The sequence below is a fragment of the Ochotona princeps genome, chromosome 31 (assembly GCF_030435755.1).
Source record: "Ochotona princeps isolate mOchPri1 chromosome 31, mOchPri1.hap1, whole genome shotgun sequence".
In the NCBI taxonomy this organism is placed as follows: Eukaryota; Metazoa; Chordata; class Mammalia; order Lagomorpha; family Ochotonidae; genus Ochotona; species Ochotona princeps.
The window spans coordinates 701,410-722,714 of record NC_080862.1 but is presented as its reverse complement, the minus strand read 5'-3'; the positions used below and the strand labels follow the sequence as shown (position 1 = coordinate 722,714).

At 48.0% G+C, this 21,305-nt stretch overlaps 1 protein-coding gene across 1 annotated transcript in view; it reads left to right on the top strand.

Annotated features, from left to right (window-relative positions):
- The first annotated feature begins 2,619 nt into the window (after nt 1–2,619).
- The window catches only part of PTAR1 (protein prenyltransferase alpha subunit repeat containing 1), a 30,142-nt gene continuing 11,456 nt past the window's right edge, over nt 2,620–21,305 (top strand). The window contains exons 1-3 of the mRNA XM_058657314.1: nt 2,620–2,708; nt 10,568–10,737; nt 19,866–19,932. Of these exons, the coding sequence (XP_058513297.1) occupies nt 2,623–2,708; nt 10,568–10,737; nt 19,866–19,932 (323 nt within the window). The 5' untranslated portion in view covers nt 2,620–2,622. The remainder of the gene's footprint in view (nt 2,709–10,567; nt 10,738–19,865; nt 19,933–21,305) is intronic.

The window sequence follows — 21,305 nt, the reverse complement described above, 5'->3', positions numbered from 1 at the left end:
TAGAGTCATCAAATGCCAAGGGGAATAAGTCAACAGTTACTCATCAACTCAGGCCGTTTATATAACCAGTACCCTCACCTGCGCACTCAGTGGATTCTAACGTCAATATGAACTGTTCATTTAAAGTCACTTCCATTATTGTCACTGTGTCAGATTAAAAAACATTTCGTGCTTTAACTAGGAAATAAATTTCAAGCACGGTGTCGTAATTCTCTGTAGAAGTGTTAAAAAATAGGATCTCATATTAAAATATTTGGTTAAGTCTTAACTTACTATTGCTTTAATACTGATAATTTACCCACATAAAAAAGAATTTATATAGTGTCTCATAGTGTAAAGATATTGTCAAGTGTGCATCCTCATTGTATACCAACAACTGGACTGAAGAAGTCCTAGAGAGAACTACTACACAGCACAACAAACAGCATTAGTATTCATGGATTTTAAAAAGTATTTCTTGAACGGAGTTTTTATTTGTGAAATAGAGTAACACACAAAGGCGATGCGTATTCCCAATATTCATTAAGTCTATTATACATGTCTTTTAAAACGTACTTATTCATTTCTATGTCTTTTCTTGAATTTGTCTCTTTAATGTTTTGTTTATGTATTTATTTATGTTGAAAGGCAGATTTTTACAAATCAGAGGGACAGAAAGAGATGTCTTCCACAGCTGATTTGCTCCCCAGATGGCTGCAACGGCCAGAGCTGAGTCTATCTGGAGCCAGGAGCCAGGAGCTTTTCTCTGGCCTCCCACATGGCTGCAGGAGCCTCAGGGTCTGAGCTGCCCTCTGCTGGACTGGAAGCAGAGCAGCTGGACACGAACTGGCCCAGTATGCCATCTGGTGCCTGCAGACAAAGGATTAGCTCGCTATGTCACCATGTCACGCATATTTTATGTTCTTCTGGACTTTGAACCCAAGCACGCATTCCATTCATTTCACTGCTTCATTGCAGAAACTGTAACTCTTGTTAAACTGGTTCCATCTTGCTTTCTGCAATTTTGTGAACTGTTTCTCACTTCTTTTTAAAGCAGCAGTGTAGTGTCCAGCTTTGATAAACACACTCATATCAACCAGTGGATTCTGTTCTCTTATATTTCTCCACCAACGGTTGGCTTCAACTTTTACAATCATCAACAGTTCTTCCAGCTTTTTTCTTCATTTTGTATGTCTGGGTAAGATATAGATTTTAAGATTGGAATAAAAACAGGCTTGGATCAAGGGTAACCAGATCTTCCATGACAGCGGAGCGGAAGAAAAGCTCAGCATGGAAACATGAACTTCAGAATCCAAGCAGACAAGACTCATTTTGGACCTAAACGTCAATGAGACGGCAGGAAAGTGCAGCTCCCTAAGGAAACGGCCTCTCTGAGAAGCAGTTTTGTCTCTAGACAGCTTGGACTCGCTGCAGCCTCGGAGGGGTCCAGGCCTTTAGGAGAGACAGAAACCCATCTTGAGCAACCAAGTGAGAGACATCTTTGCTGAAGAGAGCCACTGCCAGCAGGCTCCTCCACCAACAGCACCTCTGAGCACTGCTGGAGTTCCAGCTTTAGGAGGTCCAGGATATGTGTGCTAATATCCACGCAGCACAGTCATCCTGTATCCGGGACGGGATGGTGGCTCCCAGGGACACTAAATGACTTGTCCTGGTAGCTGGCCGTGGCATGGTGACTGCTCACTGCTGCATCCCACTGCACGGATGCAATTCGGTTACCCAAATCTCGTTCTCTCCAGCTGGCTTCCTGGTGGCCTCAAGTGGGACCTGCCACACAGCCAGGGCTAGAGGAGCATCCGCAGCGCAGGGTCGTTTGCTCACAAGGCCATGAACTCTTCTCCCAGACGTGTCAATTAGAGTGGTGATAAGAAACGCCAGATCAGGATACTGAGATAGGAACTGAGGTGGTGGCTTGCAGCTGGCAGAACCACTGCAATGTGGCAGGCTAATTTCTCCTGGAGCATTCTCTAAAGACAAGTCATTCCCAGGCCTACCCACACCCTCCTCATTTTGTTTCTAGATCCTGAGCCTCTGGTTACATGCTTTCCTTACAAAACTTCATTTGTAGCCAAGGTCAATGGCCATCCTTGGCAAACTGTCAGAGCCTTGCTACTTTTACTCCGAAACTGACTCAGTGTCCCAAGGCCACATGCAAAATGAAATACACTCAAACCAGATAAATCTAATAAAGTTTTGACTTCTATTTCGTGTATCCAGAGGGCAAACACGTTTTCCTTGTCTTTTCTGCGTTTGACGCAATTCAAACTTCTAAGATAACGTTTATTAGAGCTGCTCCCCTTGGAGAGGCAGAAAATGACCAGCTGGTCCCCCAAAAGGAGGTCATTGGCAGGGGCCCAGGGGACGCGGCACGTGACAGTCCTCCGCTGGGGAAGCCGGCGCGTCCGGGGCTGGCTCGCCTCCTGCAGCCTCCGGGCTCTCGCTGCCGCCGGCTCCCCGGGCGTCCAGGAGCCGCGGCCAGCTCGGCCCCGGAGCCCCGGCCCGGGGTGTGGCCGCCGGCCGCTGCAGCGCGACCCGGAAGTGTTCGGCGGCGGCCCAACCGGCGCCCGCGCGCGCGCTCCAGCTCCCGCGGGCCGCTCGGCTGTGCGCGCCGGAGCCGCCGCCAACATGGCCGAGACGAGCGAGGAGGTGGCGGTGCTGGTGCAGCGGGTGGTCAAGGACATCACCAACGCCTTCAGGAGGAACCCGCACATGTGAGTGGCTCGCCTGCCGCCCCCGGGCGCAGTGGGCCCGTGCGCCCCTCGGCGCGGGCGACAACCGTGTCCCGGGGCGCGCGCCAGGCCGGCGTGTGGGCACCCCGGCACCCCGGGACGCGCCCGCGGCGAGGGGCCCTCGGGAGCTCCGCAGGGAACGACCTGGCCGGCTGCCCTTCCGCAGCCTTTGCCTGGAGTTGGGGGAACTCGGGGCGACCTCCCCCGGTCTGGGGTTCGCTCGCGTCCCCCGGCGCTGGGGGGCTCTGTGCGGGCTGCGGGCGCCCGAGGGGGTGGCCGGGAGTCCTCGGTGTGCCCCCTGAGGGTGGCTGCCTCCTGCCCCGCGCCCCACTCCGGGTGAACGGAGCGGTCCGCCGAGTGCTGGCCGGGGCGCGGGCGCCAGCACGGCTCGATTCCTGAAGTTAGCCGAGAGGGTGTGTTTGTATCCGCCGCCCTGCGAGCGGGATGGACACACGCTGTCTCTTTCTCCGGGTGAGTTTGGCTCGGAGTCCGCTCAAGTCCGGATTCTTCGCTGACACTTTAGCTTTTATGTAACATTGAAAGCGAGCTACAGCTGTTACAAAGCGGAGTAAGAAAGAAGCTAGCTCGTGGTTCCTTTCCCATCCCCCTCCCCGGAGGAAAGAAACTTCAAATCCAGCTTTGCGAGGAGTTGGCACTTCACCGAATTGAGTTTTTCTTTGGGGAGGGGGAGTGTTTTTAGCCCCCCCTTTTTTTCCCTAAACCCGAAGACTGGTGATTCTTTGAAAGGATTCTAAGTCGCCGTTTAAGGTTTTTGTTTTGTTATATTTTCCTGCCTGGCAGAGGGAGGGAGCCTGTATTGTAACAGTGCGTTCTTTTCCTCTGAGGTGATGATGATTATAAAAAAAAAAAAATTAGGCGGCCCGCACGCGTCTTACTCCCTGTGGTGCACAGTTGGAGATAATGCTACGGTGTCTCATTAGAAAGAAATCTGTGACCTCGAAGACACCTGCCGCTTTTGACAGCCGCTGCTTCCCCTCCCCTTGGGGCTGCTGCCTTTTTCAAAATGAGAGCGCTCCTAGTGATGTGGCAGTCTGCGGAGTGGTCGCTGGGCCTGTGGAAGGATTCTTGGGTGGCTGGTGTTTTCTTCTTTCAAGCCCCCTTTTCAGACTAGGCGTCTTAGTGCGCAGGAGGGGACATCTGACAAAAAGTTGGAAAGCTGGAGACCTATTTCTCATCCTCGGCGTTAGTTTTTCTAGAAGAAATTTAGCAGAAGTTGAAGGTCTAATAAAAACAATGATCATCTCAGGTTCTCCCTGAGCTTGGCTGAAAGAGCTGTTATTTCGTATTTGAAGAAACTTGGAGTTGGGTGCCCATGGACTTGGCAGTTTTTCTGACTCGGAATACATAAGTCCCCTTCTCTGTACTTACTGTGAAGTCTCCATATACTGCCTGTCCACATTATTATTTATGAGCGTTTTGTTTATCCTTTTGAAAGTCCCGGGAACATTGAACATTTGAAGGAAGTGTGTAGTTCTGGTCTGAATGTTTTCATACTTTGAATTGCTGTTTGTTTACTCTTCAGCTGTGTTTTGGTGCGTATTCCCTGTAGTAAATATGTCTTGCTACTCAGCTTTATTGCGGTTATTGTATTGCAATTACTGCTTATCTTTAAAATACTTTTTGGAGTTTAGGCTTTTCAAAATTGTCAGTACTTCTTCCCTAGTCCATCCTTTTTAACTTCCCAAGTAAAAATACTACTTATAGTTTATTTTTTTTAAAGATTTATTTTATTTTTATTACAAAGTCAGAGATACTGAGAGGAGGAGAGATAGAGAGGAAGTGGAGCTGCCGGGATTAGAACCAGCGGCCATATGAGATCAAGGCGAGGACCTTAGCCACTAGGCCATGCTGCCAAGCCCAAGACTACATATAGTTTAAAAGAAGAGCATGTTTACTTTTAAAGTTAGTAGCTAGTTTTGCCATTTGGTATACTTTCAGTATTATCAAAGTTTGCTTTTTTTTTTCTCTTTCTTTCCTCCAGAAATCCAGAATATAGTCATTATTGAATTAAATGTGGTGACTTAATATGGAAATATCGAGCCAGAAGGAATCAAAGATGGAGTGGGTGGGTTGTGGATTTTGTTACTGCTAGGTCCTTCCTTCTCGGCGTTGGTTACTGCTTGAGCTTTGGATGCTGAAGACAGCAGGGGGAGACACCTCCGCGCGTGACGTTCAGCCGCCACTCTTCAGGGGGAGAACTGAGCGGAATCTGTGTTTGTCCCTGGAAATATATTGACCCTGTGAATGATGACTGTGTAGCACTTTAGGAACTGGGAACCGCAGTACAGACGTGGCTTATCTGCTGGTGACTTCCTTGGGGTTCTCTGCAGCTGAAGGTTTGACCTAGGAAAGGCGTTGTTAGCTCAGTGTGGAGGAGTGCAAATGCTTAAGCTGACACTGTGTAGTCACAGGAAGGCCATGTTCAGTCATGAGGACCCAGCAAGTTAGTACTAAGTTCTCGCATGTTTGTTAGACTCTGTTTTCCACCCTAGGCATTAACAGGAGTGTCTCGGGTGGTGGAAATGTTCCAGAGGACCTGTTTCATCTGGTAGTGACTGGCCACGTGTGGCTATGAGCACTTGAAACGTGCCTTATAGGAATGGGGATTGAACTTTCCAAGTCGGTCAGTTGTGATTGATGGATTTGTAATGACAGCATGCTGTCAGAGGTTACTGCAGCCTTAGACCGACCTTCAGAGAGAGTTGAAGGGCCCTGCGGAGGCAGGTTGGAGTGAGGGGTGAACTCACGGTGGTGATGCTGAGCCAGCAGCATGGGAGTCCATGAGGGGGCTGAGTGAATGCATCTGGGTTGTGGTGGAGGTGGCTTTGAAACTCAACAGTGAGGTCTAGGGAATATTTACAGAGGGAGTCAGAGCAGAGCACCGGCCAAAAGTAGCAAACTGGGGTAGGAATATGCACTCGGGCTGGCTTGTTATGGAAGAATTCGACTCCCTAGTTAAATTTTTTAAATTATTATTATTCATTCGCTTACTGAACGAGTGCTTCTGTGTGCCAGGCATGATGCTAGTCTGTCAGTGTAAAGGTCTAGAAGCTGGGTGTAGATCTGAGAACGGGCTGGGTATAGCCCTGCCCTTAGGGAATGTTGAACTAGCCAGTATTCTGGTTGTAAGAGGAGCCAGTTGAGTAAGAAAGGTGCTCTGAAAAAAGTACAGGGATCGTAATTTAGATCAGAAGTTGCAGGCAGAACTTCTGAGAAAACAGCGTTTCAGCTGAGACAGGAAGACTTAGAGGGAGTTGGCTGGGGAATTACAGTGCCCCAGTGGGAGTGAAATGAAAGCACTTTCAAAATTTCTGTCAGTTGAAATGAAGATTAGGAAGCCATAGAGTCTATTCGTCTTATTCTGGTTTTCATTTCAGTAAGATTTAATTAGACAAAAATAGTCAGGCAAGTTTGAGTTCAGAGTTTAACAGCCCTGGATTTGAAGCTTGATTTGTCATTTGCTAGATGTGTAGTTTTCAGCCAGATCCTTTCGTTATCTATAAAATAGCGGAGAAAGTCCTGCTTTGTAAGTTGCTGTGCGGGCTAAGTGAGATGCCTGTGGAACGCACCTGTGAGGTGACATGTAACCAGCAGTACCCGGAAAGCTGTTTTGTGAAAAAAGTCAGTTACGTCATTTCAGCAGTACATAAAGCTGGCAGTCCTTAGAATGAATGAGAAGACTTATGGAATCTATGAAATAATATTTTTAAAAAAGATTTGTTTATTTTTATTGGAAAAGCAGACTTATAGAGAGGAGAGAGAAATCTTACATTTGCTGGTTTACTCTGCAGTGCTGGTTTACTCTGAGCCGGGCCGGGCCGGGCTGGACTGAGCCGGGCTGAGCCAGGAGCTAGGAGCTTCTTCCGGGTCTCTGAGGGTTCAGGGTCCCACAGCGCTGGGCCATTCACCACTCCCTTTGCAAGCCATAAGCAGGGAGCAGGATTGGAAGTGGAGCAGGCGCGACACGAGCCAGTGCCAGTATAGGATGCTGGTGCCTACGGGTGGACGGTTAGTCTGTTGAGCTATGGCGTCAGCCCCGAGATTTCTGAAGTATTTTAACTACCAGTAAAATTTTAATTATCAATATGCAAAGGTCAGTTTTTTCAGATGTTTTAGTAACTTTTCCTTCTGGCCATTCTTAGAATAATTCCACTTGAATAAAATAAGTACTAAATTTAAAACATTTGTGCCATTTCTTGAGTCCTTGGCTGTTTGGGGATTTTATTGCAGGGTTCAGTGTTAGTACTGGGAGATTATTCACTTCTTTCAGAAAGCAAGGCGATGGGTGTTACTTTTGTGGCTCACTCAGTGGTGCACCTGGTCTGGTGGACCCCTGAAGGTTCTGAAAGGCGAACACAGGAGCCAATCAGCGTGCGTGGTAGATGAAGCTTCAGCTTACCTGGGCGGCGCTGTTAGGAAGCGCTGGTCTCAAGGAGCTGTGCGTGATTAAGAAAATGTCGATTTGCTCTATATTCCTGTGCCTTGCTGAGGAAGCTGTAGTGAAAAACTGAAGTGGAAACTATAGTATGCTTTTGATTTAATTAGAACGCGGTCCCTTTCGGATGCTGGAGTTGTGGGTGCTGCCTGTAACCTGGCGTCCCGAGGAAGCCTCCCCTCCAGCTGCTCCGTTTCCACTCTGGCTCCTTGCTCATCTGCCTGGGGAAGCCTGAGGTTTTGCGCCCCTAGCACCTGTGTGGGAGAGCTAAATGGAGTTTCCCAGCTTCTGGCCTCGCCTGGACCCAGCTAGGGAGTGAATCAAGGGATGGAATGTTCCATTCTGGTGGTGTCTGCCTGCCCTCTCTAATTCTGCCTTTCCAAATAAGTATGTATATTTTTCTTTCACTGTTTGATTATCTTCCAAGACCTTCATATCTTTAAAAATACTATGACCTTCTTGGCAGTGCAGGTAGTTATTGGAATATGATGTTAAACATCAGGCATCTACATTATCAGAAACCTAATATTTTGTGCAGGTACAGAATTTAATGGTGAAGGGGTAGGAGCCCTGGCATAGCAAGCTAATCCTCTGCCTGCTCATCCAGCTCCCTGTTTATGGCCTGGGAAAGCAGTGAAGGATGGCTCAGGTCCTTGGGCCCCTGCGTCCAAGTGGCAGACCTGGGAGAAGCTCTTGCCTCTTGACTTCCGCCCTGCTCGGCTCTGGCCCTGTGGCCAACTAGGGAGTGAACCAGCCGATGGAAGTTCTTTCTGTCTCTGCTTCTCTCTGTAGATCTGCCTTTCAATAAAAATAAATAAATCTTTTTAAAAATTCAAAAATTATATATTACTAGGTTCTTATTATTATAGTGAATTATCTGAGAGAAATCAGTGCTATGGAGAGAAACAGAAATGTTTATGAACTTTAATGTTCTAGAAGGTCAAGGGCAAGAACAGGTGGTCCTGTTGGTCTCTGAACACAGTGGTGGCGTGGAGCATGGAACACAGGTCAGGAAGGAATCTCGAGCAAACCAAGTACTACCAGGTGCTGGGCTCAACTCAGGCTCTTCTCACCAACTCCCTGGTGAGAGTTACCTTCTGGGAGTGCAGCCCAGATAACCAAAGGACCTCCCTCTGGGCTCACCTTCCAAACTGCTTAGTACCTTTTGGAGTTGAAAGTACTGTATGGATTCAGAGGCCAAACCAAGGTCAAACTATAGGAACTGCTGGATTTCAAACAGGATCATAGAATGTGTTTCACATAATCTGACTTTGTAATCAGGAAAAAAGGTTAGCTACTCAAGCATGAATACAATAGAGAGGTGACAGATGGCTTTTAATTTTTTTTTCCCCTGAGTACTCCAACCTAAGTATGAAATTAAAATCCAAATGGATAGAAATATAAAAGGAACTGATTTAAATCCTGTTCATCACGTTAGTGTTGAGGGTTTCGGACTAAGTATTGAGAGGCCTGTATTCTTAATTTAGCCACTAGCTGGATGGCCTTAAAAGGTTCCTACAGCCTCATCTGACCTCAGTTGGCTCTAAGATGAGAACATAAACGTGGAGGAATGAGGTCCCTTCAGTTTTAAAGTAATTCAAAATTGGGGAAAAAAAGTAGATTATGACCTAGGGGACTAGGCACACAAGCCTGAAGTCCAGCGCCCTGGAACCATAGGCTCACTGCCTGCCGTCTGTGCAGAGCATGCTGTGTAATCCAGCCCACTGGAGCCCAGCCAGTCGCCACTTACCCTGGTCCTTGCATGCACCAGTGGGCGCAGTGGCCCAGCAGGGGAGTCCGTACAAGCACCCCCCGAACCAGGCTCCCTTCTGGCCTGGGGTCTTGCCTGTGCTGGTGAGTGCAATAGTGCAGTCTGCTATGGAAAGTCTCCCCTCGGTGTTCGCCAGTTGGTGCTGCAGCGGGGCTCCACCTGACCTGCCTTCAGTCCCAGCTCGTGCTAAGGGCTACTGCAGCTTAGCCCAGGATGACTAGGCTGTAGTTAAGGCCTAATGTGAACTGGTGGGTGTTGTGTCCCAAGCTGGCCCAGCCTATACTCTGTCCTGACTTTGGCACCTGCCTACCCCAGACCTAACCCACATCTGTGCCAGCTGATGCTGTAGTCCGCCCCCAGCTTTGGTTCTCGTGCTCACCACCAGGGCCGCGTGTTAACAGGGGAGTTTCCCAAGCTTCCCATCAGACCAGTCACCGGTCAGATCTGCTGCACACCAGTGGGTGTTTGGCTCAGTCTGACTTGGTCTACCTCCAATCCCAACCTTCACCGGCAGGTACTGTGGCCTTGCAGACCAATCCATACCCATTCTGGCTCTTGCTGATGGGTGCTACAGCCAAGCCCTGCCTGGCCCTGCCTAGCCCAACACCAGACCCAGCTCTCATGTGAATTAGTGGGTGCCATGACCTACTCAGGCCCATCCCACACCCACTCTGGATCTCGCAAACACCAGTGGGTACTGGAGCCTAGTCCAGGCTGGCACATTCCCGGACCCAGTCCACACCCATGCTGAGGGATGTGGTAGCCATGTTCAACCCAAACCGCCTGCCCCCATTTCTGGCTCTTGTGCTCACCAGTGGGAGCTACAACACAGTAGGAGAGTTCCCCAAATTCCCCCTACCAGCCCCGCTCCCAGACCTGGACCTCACGAGTGTCAGCAGGTGCTAGGACCCCACCCAGCATAATCTGTCCCCCAGTCACACTGCCTTTGTGTACACTGGTGGGTGGTGGTTGATACAAACTATCCCAGCTCAGTTCTCCCATGTGGACTGGTCTGTCCCAGATTGGTACTCCAGTTTCCCTCCTCCAAACCACCTGGCGTCAGCCCTCTTGTATACTCGCAAGTGCAGTAGCTTGGTCAGTGGAAGTCCCCCGGAAGTCATTCTTCACCTGTAACACAGGTCCTCTCTCCCACACATCCCCATACACCCTTTCCTGAGCCGTCCACAGCCCCCATGCCTTCGAGCGTGTGAGTCCCAGTAGTGCAGCGTACCATCCTGAGGCCCATGCAAGCTTGCACACAGTTCCCACACCTTGGCTGCCAGCGTGCTGGTGTGCCGACTTGCTGGCATTTACCTCCTACATATCTTAAAAAGAAAAAAAAAAGAATAAATGAGTATGCTGGCACACTGGTATAGTTAACAGAAATTTGGCATTAACCAGGCCCAGGATGCCCACCAGCTACTGGCTGCTCTTCTCCCAGCAGTGTGACACTTGCCTGGGTACAAGGCAACCTGGGCAGTTGCCTTCAGCTGAGGATAAACAATATTTTTAAAGGGGGAAGTATGTGAGGTTTTAAAACTAGATAATAGAAAAACGTTTGGAACAGCTGATATTATATTCTGTGTAATTTTTTTGTGTGTTTTGCATACTAAGTGATGAGATTGGCCTGATCCCGTGTCCGGAAGCGCGGTATAACCGGAGTCCCATCGTCCTGGTTGAGAACAAGCTTGGCCTGGAGAGCTGGTGTGTCAAGTTCCTTCTGCCGCACGTGCACAGCAAGCTCCTCTTGTACAGAACGAGGAAGCAGTGGCTGAACCAAGACGGTAAGTGTAGACTGCGCCTTCCTCGCATGGGCTTCTGGGAGCAACAGGAATAGAATGAGAAAAGCCACTGTCTCCGGCATGCCTGGGTTCTAGCTGTGCCTCTCCATTCTCTGCCTGGACGGGTGCTGCACCTGTCAGGAGAGGCATTGGAAATGGATCACTAGTCTTTACATTTTGCGTGTATAGTCATTTTGTGGAAGTGCAACAAATTTGATTCTAGGTAAAATGCAACCAAAGCTGTTCTGATTGTGTTTATCAGTCCAGATGGGTGATGGTCGGCTGAGGGCGGCAGTTGTATGTTGTGTATATTGTATTTTGCCATTGCACTTGAATCCTGGTTGAGTTCCAGCCCTCCCTGTCCTGTCCCAGTGCTGAAGTGAGCACAGGCAAGCCCTGCAGGCATTCAGGAGGGTTCTTCGCTGCAGCCGACAGTGCCTGATCCGGCAGCTGTTCCCACCCGGCCAGACTCCGTGTGCACAGTCCCTGCGTGCTCTCTTGGCTCCCGCAGCTCTTGCTTCTTAAGGGCTTCCTGTGGAACAGTTTGCCGTCCACTGTTGTCGAGGTTATTGCCTTCCTACACACCATGTCAGTCCCTTCAGCACATGCAGTGTGCTTGGAGGCTGATTTTAAACAAGAAGTTCGTTTCTTGGAGAATTTTTTTTAAAGATTTATTTATTTTTATTGGAAAGTCAAATATACAGAGAGGAGGAGAGACAGAGGAGGATCTTATGTCTATTGATTGACTCCCCAAGTGGCCACAATGGCCAGAGCTGAGCCGATCTGAAGCCTGGAGCCAGGAGCTTCCTCCGGGTCTCCCACACGGGTGCAGAGTCCCAAGGCTTTGGGCCGTCCCCGACTGCTTTCCCAGGCCACAAGCAGGGAGCGGGGCGGGAAGCAGGGCTGTTGGGATTAGAACCGATGCCCATATGGGATCCTGGTGCGTCCAAAGTGAGGGCTTTAGCTGCTGGGCTATCACAGAGGACCCTCTTAGAGAATTTTAATTCCCAATTTGGTAGTCATTACCAAGAGCATGCTCATACTGGAAGCAGTTCTGAGAACTGTGGGGACGCAAAGATGAATAATACAAGGCCCTTTTGATAAGTAAGTTCACAATAAATGATAAACAGTCTCTGAGGGCGCAAGGCGTGCTGAAGAAGAGCAGCAGAGATGTGACACTCCGATGTCCTTGCGTCCTTTCAGCACCGTGGTGGGCATCGCGCGGTCACCGCTTACTAGCACTTCCCCCGTTGAGACCACAGAAGAGGAGCCTTCCAGAGCAGTAGTATCCTTTTCTGAGTTACTCCTCTCAGCCAGTGCTCTGTTACCCGTTTGGTTGGCTGGTTGGTTGTTTTTTGTTGTCTGAAAGACCAAGTAACGGGCAGGCAGAGGGACAGAGATCTGTGTCCACTGATGGACTCAGCAGGTGCCGCAGTGCTGGCCGGGACGGCTGAAGCCAAGAGCCAGGAGCTTCGTCGGGTCTGCCATGTGGGTGTCGGGCCCGAGCACGGGCCAGCTTTTGCTGCTTTCTCATGTAGATTAGCCAGGATATGGATGGGAAACCGAGCTGCCAGGACTTGACCTGGCGCTTTATGAGCCCCACACTGCAGCCCGCAGCTTAACCCGGCACACCACCACGCAGACCTGTTTGTTTTCATCTTGAAGGGCAGAGTGTCAGAAGGATGGGGACAGCGGGATGGGTACTAGAGGAAGGATGGAGAGAAGCCACTTGTTAACTTGAAGGAAGTGCCTACATTTAGGCCTGGTTTAACTTCAGAGCATGGTCTTAAGTCTTGGAGTATAAACTTTACAAGCATTAATTTAGGCATAAACCCAAGAGGTTTGTCTTTTAATTCCCTAGCTCATCACCTTATGAATCAGTCAAGTTAGTTGATGAAACAAAGCCAGATTGTTTGTATTCTACACATAGTAATATATTGAATCAACGTAGACCAAAGAGGAACTACAATATGGTTTGTTTTTTTAAATTTATTTATTTATTTTTTATTACAAAGCCAGATATACAGAGAGGAGTAGAGACAGAGAGGAAGAGCTTCCATCCGATGTTTCACTCCCCAAGTGAGCACAATGGCCAGTTCTGCGCCGATCTAAAGCCGGGAACCAGGAACCTCTTCCGGGTCTCCCACGCGGGTGCAGGGTCCCAAAGCTTTGGGCCGTCCTCGACTGCTTTCCCAGGCCACAAGCAGGGAGCTGGATGGGAAGTGGAGCTGCCGGGATTAGAACTGGTGCCCATATGGGATCCCGGGTGTTCAAGGCGGGGACTTTAGCCACTAGGCCACGCCGCTGGGCCCTACAGTATGGATTTTATTTTATTTTTTATTTTTTATTTTTTTTAAAGATTTTATTATTATTGGAAAGCCGGATATACAGAGAGGAGGAGGAGAGAGAGAGGAAGATTTTCCATCCGATGTTTCACTCCCCAAGTGATCCGCAACGGGCCGGTACGTGCCAATCTGATGCCAGGAACCAGGAACCTCTTCCAGGTCTCCCACGCGGGTGCAGGGTCCCAAAGCTTTGGGCCGTCCTCGACTGCTTTCCCAGGCCACAAGCAGGGAGCTGGATGGGAAGTGGAGCTGCCGGGATTAGAACCGGCGCCCATATGGGATCCCGGGGCTTTCAAGGCGAGGATTTTAGCCGCTAGGCCACGCCGCCAGGCCCATACAGTATGGTTTTTAAAAGGTCAGAAGTTGTACTTGTTTCAGATGGTTAGTTTTTGCCCATTGTCATGTGTTTTGCCAGCCCCCACCCCGTGGCCTTCCGGACCTGCCCAGCCAGCTGTACCCTGAGCACTGTGCTTGGGTCAGGCCAGCTGGTGCAGGTCACTCGGGAAGAGCGGCTGTCTAAACCCAGCTGGATAACACCGCGTGTGCAGGGCGGCTTCAGAGTCGCCTAACTCGCACCCTTGTGGAACTAGTCTTCAGGTTGTGGAGAACATCATTTCCCGTGGTATCACACCTCACAGGTTGTGTATTTGTAGTATTGTCAGTAAAAAATAAGGAATTGAATTTTTGACTTGATGGAAAAAGTTTCCTGCAGATGCTGGGTAATGAAAGAGTAATCTGCCAGACTTACGAACCAAAGCAGTTGGAACATAGGTGAAGATGGTGAAGAAAATGCTGAAAATATTGGGAAAAAGCATTTACTTCATGACTAATCCCTTGCCTTTGAACCCATTTTGTTTATTACTCATATAAAGAGCCAAATAATCAAAGCTGACAGGTTAGAAAGGAGCTCAGGACATCGGTGTCTGCACCACTGATCATTCTGGAACCCTAGAAAGGCACCTGATGTAGGTTTCAGGACCTGGACTCCTGGCACGGGTTTTTTCTTCATGCTTTTATTAGCATGCTGACGTCCTTAGATGTTTGGAAAGCATCACTGTTTAGTTAAAGATTGATATTTTTATTCATTTGTTTTGAAAGAGTTCCATAGAGAGGGGGAGAGAGAGAGCGAGCTGCTCTGTCCACTGCTTCACTCCCTAAGGTGAGCATCATGCTAGGAGCTTCTTCTGGGTCTTCCACCTGCGTGCCAGGGGCCCAGACTCTTAGACCAGCTTCTATTGCTGGGTCAGAAGTGGAGCTGCCGGGCCGTGAGCCAGCATCCATCCATGCATGTGGGATGGCCCAGCCTCCAGTGCGGGCCGTGAGCCAGCATCCATCCATGCATGTGGGATGGCCCAGCCTCCAGTGCGGGGCGGCCGTGAGCCAGCATCCATCCATGCATGTGGGATGGCCCAGCCTCCAGTGCGGGGCGGCCGTGAGCCAGCATCCATCCATGCATGTGGGATGGCCCAGCCTCCAGTGCGGGGCGGCCGTGAGCCAGCATCCATCCATGCATGTGGGATGGCCCAGCCTCCAGTGCGGGGCGGCCGTGAGCCAGCATCCATGCGTGATGGTAGCACTGCAGGTGATGACTTTACTCACCACACCGCGGCATCAACGCTGAGACTGATGTTTTCAAAAACTGCTGTAAAAATAGCAATGTTTGGTTTGAGAGAGGAACGATACCACAATTCTGATTTTTTGAAAAGTCCATGCAAACTAGGAAAAACAAAAGACCATAGCTTTGGAGTTCTTACTAAGCAAAATTTCTCTTCCAGATTCTGTCTCCAGCTGTTCCCTGTACCTTTCTTTTTTGCCCCTGCTCTCAGTGGGTAACTTAGTTGTCTCTTTAAAAGCTGTTTATGTTCCCCGCTTCTTGTGCTGGCCAGACACGTGTTAGTTTCCTGTCTGCGGTTTAGTTCTGCCTTCCCCTGACACGGTTGTATTCCTCTGCCGTGGTCTGTGCTGTGGCTCAGGCCAGTCTCGTATCGTTTGCTGTTGTCTTGGTGTGGCTACCAGCATAAGGGTTTGCACACACTGTTTCCGGAAGCAGTAGTTACTTCTGTGCATTCTTTAAAGGTTTCTTTCTTTCTTTTTTTAAACAGTTACAGAGAAAGAGGTCTTTCAGTAGGGGGTTGGCAGCAGTAGCCTGGGGCCAGGAACTGCTTCCAGATCTCCCACAAGGGTGTAGGACCCCAAACCCTTGAGCTAGCTTTCACTGCTTTTCCCAAGCGCATTAGCAAGCAGGGGGCAGTGTGGTCTGGAACCAATGCCCATGTGCAAAGCTGCTGTGACTTGTGACTACAATGCCAGCCCCCATGTCCCTGCACTGTGATCGGAGTCCTTTATCCAGACAGCTTGCACACCTGTTACCCTGCGTTGCTGTTGATTACTTTAACAACCTTTGCTAAAGCAGGCTGGGAGTTCAGAGCGAGGACCATGGCCTTTGTTTATTTATCACGTTTAGATGTTCATCAGACCTTTGTCATAAGTCGCCCGTCTTGGGTAAGCAGGAGTCGCCTGGTCAGCCTGGCTGTAATTCTGCGTGTCCTGTCATGAACACAGCCTCTCTGGGGTTTTCACAGTGCTTTACGGTGCTTGGTCCTGTCCGGTGCTAACCTGATGTACTCTGCAGAAGAGGTGAAGCAGTGCACAGTGGCCTGGGGCTTGCTTCAGAAGCCAAGAAAACTCCCCCGGCCATTACCAGGTGACCACTGACTTTGGGCCTTTCTAGAATGTTCTGTAATAGAGTATCATTTTTCTTTAATTTCTGTAGTGTCCTTACAGCCTCACCTTGTCACATCTGGAGTGGAGCTGCTTGCTGGAGTGTCACGTGAACAGATTCATTTTCTGCCTGCGGTGTGATGATGAGCTAGTTATTTACTGGAATGGCACAGCCGGCTGTGTCTGACTAAGAAGATAATATTTATGAAAATTACAAAGAAAAATACATCCACAGCAGAGATGAAAGATTTCTCCCAACTACACAAAGAATGCTTTGTGGTGTATTTAAGAGCTTTTGAAACATTAAAAAAAAATCCAAATTGTAGTTTTTTTGGCAATCTGAGCCAAAACCAGAGAAGAGACTAGTCAGGTAGGAGGTGTGCAGAGCATGGCGGGGTTCAGCTCAGCCTAGCATGCGTGGGTAGGCGGGAATGGGAGGCTGTGCTAAAGGCCTTTGGGCCTGGGTTCTGGTGGGCTCGCCCTGCACCTGCTCTGTGAGGCCCGCACACGTTGGTACCATGCTGATAAGGACTTGGGCCTAGGTTCTGGTGGGCTTGCCCTGCCCCTTCTCTGTGAGGCCCGCACTCCGGTACCTTGCTGATAAGGCCTTTGGGCCTGGGTTCTGGTGGGCTCGCCCTGCACCTGCTCTGTGAGGCCCGCACACGCTGGTACCATGCTGATAAGGACTTGGGCCTAGGTTCTGGTGGGCTTGCCCTGCCCCTTCTCTGTGAGGCCCGCACTCCGGTACCTTGCTGATAAGGACTTGGGCCTAGGTTCTGGTGGGCTCACTCTGCACCTGCTCTGTGAGGCCCACACACCTTGGTACCCAAGCTGTCTGTAAGAGCAGGCTGTATGATGTTCCAAGCCTTACTGCCCACGTTTTTGCTCTTTGCATTGTCTGTGATGCCTTACTCTTTATGGTATTCCAGGAAGCCCCTGTAAGGGTAGGCCCAGCATGAGGAGTGTGCGATTGCCTAGCAGTTCCTTTATTTCTCTGTGTGTTCTCCATGTGGGGGTTCCCTTCTGGACAGTAAGATGGGTCTCTGTGATGATGATGGCATCTTCTCCCTCAGTCTGAAAGGCCCATTTCATCTTGGTCCATAGTTACACTGAGGATGTGGGTGAGCAGTGGCAGCTACTGTTTGTACTTGGAATACTTGTAGTGTTAAATGGGTTGTACTGGGGCCAGTGTTGTTGTGCCACAGACAAAGCGTGCCTGTCATGCTGGCTTCCCATACGGGCACCGGCTCATGTCCTCGCTGCTGCCTGCGAACGGTGTGTGGTGGCCCCGGCGCTTGGGCTCCCGGCATGCACGTGGGACATGCCGAAGAGGCTCCTGGGGAGACGAGCTGGTAAATCAAAGATCTTGCTCTGGATCTCCTTCAAACAAATCCTTCCAAAAAGTAAATGAATAGTAGTACATAACATTATATTCATTTTTAAAAAGATTTTATTTTTTTATTGGAAAGTCAGATAAACAAAGAGGAGGAAAGACAGAGGAAGATCCGTCCGATGGTTCATAGCCCAAGTGACTGCAATGGCCGGTACTGCGCCGATCCGAAGCCAGGAGCCCGGAGCCTCTGAGCTTTCTCCATGTCTCCCATGCGGGTGAAGGACCCCAAGGCTTTGGGCTGTCCTTGATTACTTTCCCAGGCCACAAGCAGGGAGCTGGATGGGAAGTGGAGCATCTGGGATTAGAAACGGCGCCCATATGGGATCCTGGCACATGCAAGGCGAGGACTTTAGCCACTAGGCTACCGTGCTGGGCTCACATTATATTTATTTTCTCTGCTAAATGTTAAATCAGTATGCAACCTACTAAAAATGAAATGAAGAATGAAGAAGTTAAGTGGTTTGATGTTTGTAAGTGTGCTGTTGTAATGCTTGCAGTGGCTTGTAATGGGGAGTTCAGAAATGAAAGTGTGCTGATCCTGCTGTTGCTGCTTGTCAGTTGAAAAATACGGTATGCTTGGTAATAAGTCAGGAGCTGAAAAAGTTCAGCTCTGGTTAAGCTGGCAAAAAGAATAATTGATTGTGTTGGTAACTGGAATATCTGACTACAGGATCTGTTAGTGAGTGTTGGCAAGTTGCTAATGTAAACAGCATTCCAGGTGTTTGCATTTCAGTGCCGTACACCTGTTTGCCTAAACACTGCCAGCTGTTGACCTGGTCACCTGCCACCTGGGCGGCTGGCCCGCGTGCCGTAGTGCTGTCGGTCTTGTTTTGCCGTCTGTGAAGGGGAGTAAGAATACTCTGGACCGTAAGCGTGAGAGTCACAGGAAATCTTGGAAACACAGTGATGAGAAGTCATGATGATTCTTTTCTGTTGTTTTGTCCACTTGGTGTTTAATATTGGCCTAGTAAGGTTACTGTATTTCACTATGTTGCCTTCAGACTGATGATCTTACTCCTGGAATTCTGTTTTCAGTTTTAGTAAAACAAAGGGAACACATTCACATTTTACAGGCTTGCTTTAATTCGAGCTTTATAGAGTTTAGCTGCAAATGTAAAAATTCTGTTAAGACCATAATAGGAAATAACTAATGAATAGTTGTTCATAAAGTGGACTATAAACAGGAAGAAAAAAGTTCCTAATAATAAACATTAATGAAAGATACAAATTGCAGCAGAAACTAAATACAGTTTTTTCTGTCATATTCATTTCTTCAGCTGTAGCTATATGTAGATCAGAGTTACAGGGGCACAGGTGCACACAGATTCACACTGGGAATATGAAATGAGTCGGTCAGTTGGGAAATGTTTTGTAGGACCCATACTGCCAATTTGTGTATTGTTTTGATGTAGTAGTTCTACTCTAGGAAATATAGCCCAAGGTAGTAACCCATTAGATTTTTTGAAAAGTCTGGTTTAGAATAAGTGGTAGTGTATATTAAAGAATTCCTATTCAACTGTTATTAGCAATATAAGAGAACATAAATAATACTGAATAAAAAACAAAAGTGTGCATTTGCCATTGCTCTAGTTAGGTAAAAATGCAGGAACAGTATGTTAAGTGAGTTGAATTAAGAGAAAATACTCAGTTTGGAACAGCTGCCCTTTTATTTTTGAAAATGTGCATGTAGACAGTTGATGTATGTGGAATTAAATAGTGGTATAGAAATTTGTTTCCTTTTATGTAAAAATTACAAAAATTTCTAAAGGAAGAAGTTATTTAGATTATTGGCATATAGTGATATTTTTAAAAATTTATGAAAAATGGAGTGAATAGATGTTTATTTTGGTGCAAATATGTTTTTAAATCCATGCATAGTTTTATGTGCTTATTTAAGATTTATTTATTTGAAGGACAGAACAATACAGAGGCAGAATTTTCCCTCTGCTGGTTCAGTCCTCAAATGGCTGTAGGAGCCAGGTTTAGGACAGGTCCTAACTGACAGCCAGGAACTCGGTCAGGGTGTCTTGCATGGGTGGGCGAGAGCCCAGCTCTGGGGCCGTCGTCTGTGGCTCTGCCAGGCACGTCACCCCGGCTCTGGGACCGTCGTCATGGCTCTGCCAGGCACGTCACCCCGGCTCTGGGGCTGTCGTCCATGGCTCTGCCAGGCATGTTACCAAAGGGCTAGATTGGAAGTGGAAGAACTGATCTTTAAGCAGGTAGTGCGGTTAAGATGCCAGCTTAGCAGGTGGCGTTTTAACACCCTGCAACCCTGCACTGTCACAGCAGTTTTTTGGTAATACACTTTTTTCTGTTAACTTTTCAAAAACATCACATGTCATAAAACTGTTTCAATGTTAGCATGTTAAAAATGTATTTGAAGTATCACTTGATATTCAGTAAATGTATGTAATTTTTACGTCTGTTAAAACGTTTGTGGATAAAAGGATTATACGTATCGAAAGTAGATGAAAATCTTGAAGTAATCTTCATAGCTGCCTCTGACAGCTTAGAGTGGGATCACATTAAGATTAATATAACATGAGATTTATATTAGTATACTGTGATGTTTACGTATGAAAAGAGGTAGAACATAAAAAGAGCTTTGAAAGAACAGCCAAGCTTTTAAGGGTAGGACTATTGGTTTTTAATGTAACTTCTTTTTATTTTAGAGTTGATAGATGTCACATGTACCCTGCTGCTTCTAAACCCAGACTTTACCACTGCATGGAACGTGAGGTATGTCATTGTTATCGGTGATAAGAGCAAGTTTTTCCAAACAGCTGAAGACGCAGAGCCTCCTGATTTCTTAGCTCTTGGAAAACTGCATTATAAAGCATTTACTAATAGCATTTAACACTTGCTTTTTCTGCATATTGTTTATATCTCCATGACGGTTTTAATACACTTTGCCCCATTTTGCATGTATGCTTGTTCTTTGTAAACTTTCTTGATGGGAACTGAATTGTCATGTTGTTACCCTCTACTGTTGGTGCATGCTATTGTTTTCCTTCTTGGGGGATGAGCACAAATGGTCATCCTGATTGGCTGGATTGTAAGGTTTCCGTTAGAATATTTGAGAAGCTCTGCATTGCATTAACAAGTGACTGGTGCAAAGTAGGCAAACCAGGTGCAAACCAGGCTGCCCTGGTTTTTCCCTCCCAGGCGAGAAGCTGGAGTTACCATGTACTGAAATGAGATGTCTAGAGAAGGCCAGATTGATTTGAGGATCATTGGTTGGTGGCCAGGAGTTCAGTGTGGGACAAATTCAGTTTGTGGCCATGTGGTTGTACATGAATCTAAAGTTCAGAGACCAGATAGGGGCTAGACATCGATTTGAGGGTCAGTACCTATAGGTGCCGTGAAAGCATTCGAGATCACAGAGGAATGATTTAGAGAAGTGAACCAGTCTAAAGACCCAGCCTATACACTGCAGCGTTGCCTAGTTTAGGGCTGTGATGGCTGGCCCTGCGTGGCTGTAGAGCTCTTGCAGCATGACCAGTTTTAGTTGAGAAACACTCCAAGTGTAAACTGGATACCACTCCCTTAAACTAAAATGTTAACCCAGAAGTTGCTCACCTTGCTGAGTCGTGTTGCTGTTGGGCAACACTAATCTAGCATTGGCAAGAGCAGGAAGAATCGGCAGAGGAGACTCAGGGCCACTCGGAGCTTTCCTAGGAGAGGACTGAGTCTGTGCCCTGTTTTGTTTCCTTGGTGTTGAACTGTAATGTTTACATACTGGGAACTGAAGATAAATTGAGTGTAAAAGGAATGAAGTTAATAGGTACATGGGAATGCCATATTTTTCATGTTTTAACGTTACTATCATTAGAAATTGAAAATTCATCATTGTGAAATTCTTTTTTCATAGGATGTATTTAGTTTACTTGGAAAGAATGACATGGAAAGAGACAGAGACAGACAGACAGAGATCTTCCCTTCACTTGTTCACTCTCCAAAAAGCTGCAACAGCCAGAGTTCAAAGCCAGGAGCCTAGAGCCTCCTCCAGGTCTCCCACATGGGCACAGGGACCAAGCACTCGGTCCATGCCTGCTACTTTCCCAGGCCATAAGCAGAGAACTGCACAGGAAGTGGAGCAGCCAGGGCATGAC